General features: G+C 31.8%; 1 protein-coding gene across 4 annotated transcripts in view; it reads right to left on the reverse strand.

Annotated features, from left to right (window-relative positions):
• The window catches only part of LOC106466930 (transcriptional activator protein Pur-beta-A-like), a 71,671-nt gene that overhangs the window by 14,740 nt on the left and 52,145 nt on the right, over positions 1–4,786 (reverse strand). For all 4 annotated transcript variants that reach the window (XR_002612313.1, XR_002612312.1, XM_013927248.1 and 1 more), the window contains exon 3: positions 967–1,069. Coding sequence is in view for 2 of the 4 variants with exons in the window: in XM_013927248.1 (XP_013782702.1) it covers positions 967–1,069 (103 nt within the window). In the remaining 2 variants the exon portion in view is untranslated. The remainder of the gene's footprint in view (positions 1–966; positions 1,070–4,786) is intronic.

The following is a 4,786-nucleotide window of genomic DNA, read 5'->3' on the forward strand; positions in this document are numbered from 1 at the left end:
TTCCAACAGTTCACTATTCTTCTTCAGGAGAATAAAGGGAATATTCTCCTGAAGAAGAATAGTGAACTGTTGGAAAGCGCTCGAGTTTTGGGTCTTGTTTGAAAACTATTAATATCTATATATCAATGAGTTAATATAGGATCTAGTTTTTTGTTTACTTAATATTAAGTTCTACTTTTAATGAGTTTCTTATACAGGATAGGCTCTATTAACTTAGGTTTACAAGTTACTTTAAATTATAATATGTATTGTTATAATTTGATTAGAATTTACTGTTAATGAATAAGTTGATATTTTAGAAGAATTACATAAAAAATTAATTTGTAGTCAGAAATTAAGTGAAATAAAGGCAAATAACTTCAAAGATTATTTATATATTTATTATTATTTTGCAACTAGAAAGAATAAATAGTTTTTGATACAGGCCCGTAAGCAGAATGTTTGAAAGGGTATTCTAATTTGTGAGACCAAACGCCAACACATATTATGCAAAGCACAATCAGCAAAAAATGTAGACAATGTAGAAAACGTTAAATACCATAAGCACCTGCTCTATAATTATATAGTCATAATTTTTCTCACATCACAAAATAGGGAATTCAATCGAACCCTCTCCTTTGCGTATGTGTATATGATAAAGAAATTGGTAATTAAATTTTAAGCATATATTTTCAAGTAAAAAATGAACAAATCAGAATTCTTGGCAGTTCAAAGAAAATCACATATTTTTTCTAACAAGAAAATTAATAAAGCTGTGCAAACTATTTACACTCATAAGCTTATTTCGTAAAACCACTATAATATTATGTTTATAAACAAAACAAAACGTTCTATTTGAGCTGTGTTTATACAATGTAAGAGTGAAAAAATGCATTGTTTCAAAGTGTTCTTTTCATCAATTCCTATACTACGCAGCATTAAACTGGATTACACTAACAAACCACAACGCAGAGAAAATATACTTACCCAGTGAAGCATATAGTTCACTGAAAGTTGTAAGATGGTCTCGTAATTCTAAAGATGATGACATTGCTAACAATAGACGACTTTTTTTACCAGCTGGTCCAACCTGAAAGATAAAATATTTCCTTTTAGTACAGATGATTGTCGGAAAACAAAGTGTTGAAACATGTACTTTAAATTTGTATGTATCTTACTTAGTCATTCTCATTATACATAAAGCAAACACAATAGCCACATATAACTTGTACACAACTTATACATATGAAAAATGGCTTCCATCAGTAAAAAACTAAAGACCCTTAACAACATGATGATATTATATATTTATTGCAGCTCTCCTCACCTCAAAACTAACTCAAACTATACTAGGTGCGTTAAAAGGCAACTACCAAATCCCACTATTCATTCAGACAAGGGTAGCCAAACATTTTGCGGTTAAATCAGAAACGTTTAACACAGATAACTTTCGTATAACTTTGCACAAAATTCGACAAACAAATACATTTTAATTATTCTCTTAAATTTCTTTATATTACCTCTTCATCTTCTTTTAATTTTCTATAAATTTATTTTTGTTATTCTTTTATTTTTCTACCCTATTTGTCTTTATCTTATTTTAATTTTCTGCCTCTTTTGTTTCGGTCTTTTTTAATTTTCTGTCTGTTTTTCTTCACCTTTTATTTTCTGACAATTTCTTCTTGTTCTTCTTTTAGTTTTCTATCTCTTATATTCTTGACCTTCTTTTAATTATTTCATCATCTCTAATAGAATTTCGATCTCGCTTTCTGCCCGAGTTGTCATTTTGAAATTTAATCAAAGTTCTATTTCATATTCACCAAAATAATCCCACTTCTGTATCACTGCTGCAACTTTTTCTTTCATTGTGTGAGTTATTTCGGATTATTTGGTACGTATTGTACCAAGTATAGTTCACGTAATGCTAACAAATTAATTTATTTATTATAACGTTTACTACGGCTTTCGTTCACTTTGACACAAGTTGTAGGCCTAAGTTCACAAACAAGGTTGCAGCAGCAGTTCTGAGAATAATGATACCTATGCCTAACTCTTTTATAACTCTCATTTCTAACATTTCTGACATTGAATTACTAATTAATTATCAATAACTTTCATTGAGATATTGCTTCAACGACTCTTGTATTTATAATGTACTCTTGCTTTTGCATATTAGAAGAAGCTTTTAGATTTTTAGCATTCATGAACTTTCTAGATATTTCATCACCATCATGATTAACAGCTCCCTCTAGAAAACCAATATCTAAATTAAAGCACTGAAAACACACTGTACAGTAAACTTCTCTGCAAGTTTAGCCAATCACCCTAACTACCATTGTTTATGGTGTCTCATCTAGAAATGGAGAAACTGGCCAGTTATAAATTCAATAACTGTTTCAAGTAAAAGATTAACAAATTTAGTACATCCAGTCACATGAAGTTCTATGAGTTGAAAACTACTTGATTTATCACTTTTGTAATAAAATTGTCAAAAACGTTTAATACAAACTAACAATAACTATCAAACATTTCTGTGTAGTAAACATGCAATTTAAGCTTATTTTAGTTTATAACATTATTTAAAAAATCACAAAATACTACAATAACTATTAAAATTTTACATATCAACAGATCTAACCTTAACTGATTGAAATATCAAGCCCTGATCAACTTCCCACTAAATAACAACCTTTTTTTTCTACGTATAAAGGTCATAACAACTGATCCAGACTCTCTAATAATATATTACCTGATTTATCTCAAACTACTGATGAGAAAGTTTTTGTGCATGCCACAAGCCTTGAACGAAACTTTCATCCCCACACATATTAACGTCGGCTGCATCAGCTTATAATATAACCATTATTAGATTATAGCTCTTCATCAATACGAAGGTGACACATCCTCAAAGTACAGCAAGCCCCATAAGCACTGGCATCATTTTTTTCTTTAGTACTGCTTTATTCAGACGTATTTTTTCTTAATAATTACGAATTTTTTGTGATTATTATTTTAATCTTTTATTCTAATTCGTAGACGTCCTCCAGTGACACAGCGGTATGTCTACGGACTTACAACGCTAGAAACCGGGTTTCGATACCCGTGGTGGGCAGAGCACAGATAGCCCATTGTGTAGCTTTGTGCATCAATTCAAACAAACAAACTAATTCATAGTCATTCTTTCTTTTACTTTCTTGATATGAGAAAAAAAAAAGATACCAAATAATAAAATTTTAGTTAAACATTTATTTGCATTATCTTAAATTACACTTTCCCTCTGTAATCAGGTTTGCAATTTTAGGATGTTTCATTATTGGTGATAAGGTTTCTTTGACAAGAGTATTTCCCATTGTTTTAACCCATTGCGGGTTTTTTAAGTGCTCTATAATTTTCTCATTGGATCAGGCCAAATTTTATCTAAACATAAATTGGTTCTATGAATAACTTGAATTAAGAATTCATGTTTCCACGTTTCTGACATCTCCAAGGTGCTGAAACTCATCAAAAGGAGTCATTCTCTACTGGCATGACAGTTGGAGGCACTCTGATGGTTAGTGATGTTACTGATGTTAGTGATGTATTATGCATCAGGTGGTTTGTTCCATTTTCATCTGAGATCCAGGGTTTCTGACGCCCTGCTTCTGTTAATTCAGTTGAGTCTGCCCCATCTTTAAATGAATTTATACAACTATACCTACACCTGCTTTTTTTTCTGGTTCCCTCGTCCAGCAAGGATCAGGTAACACCACCTTTGTTACATGTCTTTTGTTTTCTCTTTCTCCTGTTGTATTTTGCTGAATCTCTAACTACTTTATTTCATGAGCCTCAATAACTCGAATCTCTTCTTTCAACTAGAGGATATCTCTTTCTCTCTCACTCCTAATCTACTTTTCTTCATTTATTGCTCAATTTCTTCATAACTTGGACATGTTTCACATATTTTAGAGGCTTTATTTACATCCTGATCCTGTCAGCTTTCCTGGAAAAACATAGCAAAATACGTTTTTCATTTTGACCTTGATTTTCTTCTTAATTGTTTTTTGGTTTGTTTGTTTCTAGGATGTATTTCGTCAGGCTGCTTCATTTTCTAATATTCGCCTTCTACAGTCTTCCCCAATGAACCTCCATGTTGCACACAACCTTTAAGATAAGGTTTTTGGAAGCACTTTTTATGCTCTGGAATCTTAAGCTGATGCAGCTCACCAGAAACCATTTCTGTGCACTTTGGTTTCTTGCTTTTCTGGACTAGGGGTTACCATCAAGGTTTTTGTCTTCTACAGCCTCGTGAGGTCAGCCTCTCTCTTGTTTCTAGTCCTCCTGTTATTATCTGATGTTCCCCTTTCTCCAAGAATTAACTGTCCTGTGTCTTTGGAGAAAATTGTTTCTGGAACCATCCCTTAGCTGCAATCCAATTGGAGCTTGGCTCTTCCAGGTTGTGCACCTGTAAATTACTTTTGCTACAGATTACTGGGTTACACATGTACAATTACCTTTGCTACAGATTACTAGGTTACACATGTACATTCTCAACATTGAATATTCAAGACTGTTTGCTGTAGGAAATGTTATTTAATTTATTTTGTGAGTTAATATTTAATGATTATTTAGTTTTCATGACAGTAGTATGGAAGGTTGTTGTTTTAAAAGTGTTAGTTGTGTCAAATTTTTGTTACGTAACTCTGTATAAGTCCTACATTATGTTTACAATTACATTGTTGGCAGATTTTGTTAAACAAGACCGATGTCTGTAGGTTTACTTTCTTCTTAGAATTCTTCTCAAGAAGTCGATAAGCCACGAGCTAGATAC

Source organism: Limulus polyphemus, unplaced genomic scaffold (assembly GCF_000517525.1).
Source record: "Limulus polyphemus unplaced genomic scaffold, Limulus_polyphemus-2.1.2 Scaffold2427, whole genome shotgun sequence".
Lineage (NCBI taxonomy): Eukaryota > Metazoa > Arthropoda > Merostomata > Xiphosura > Limulidae > Limulus > Limulus polyphemus.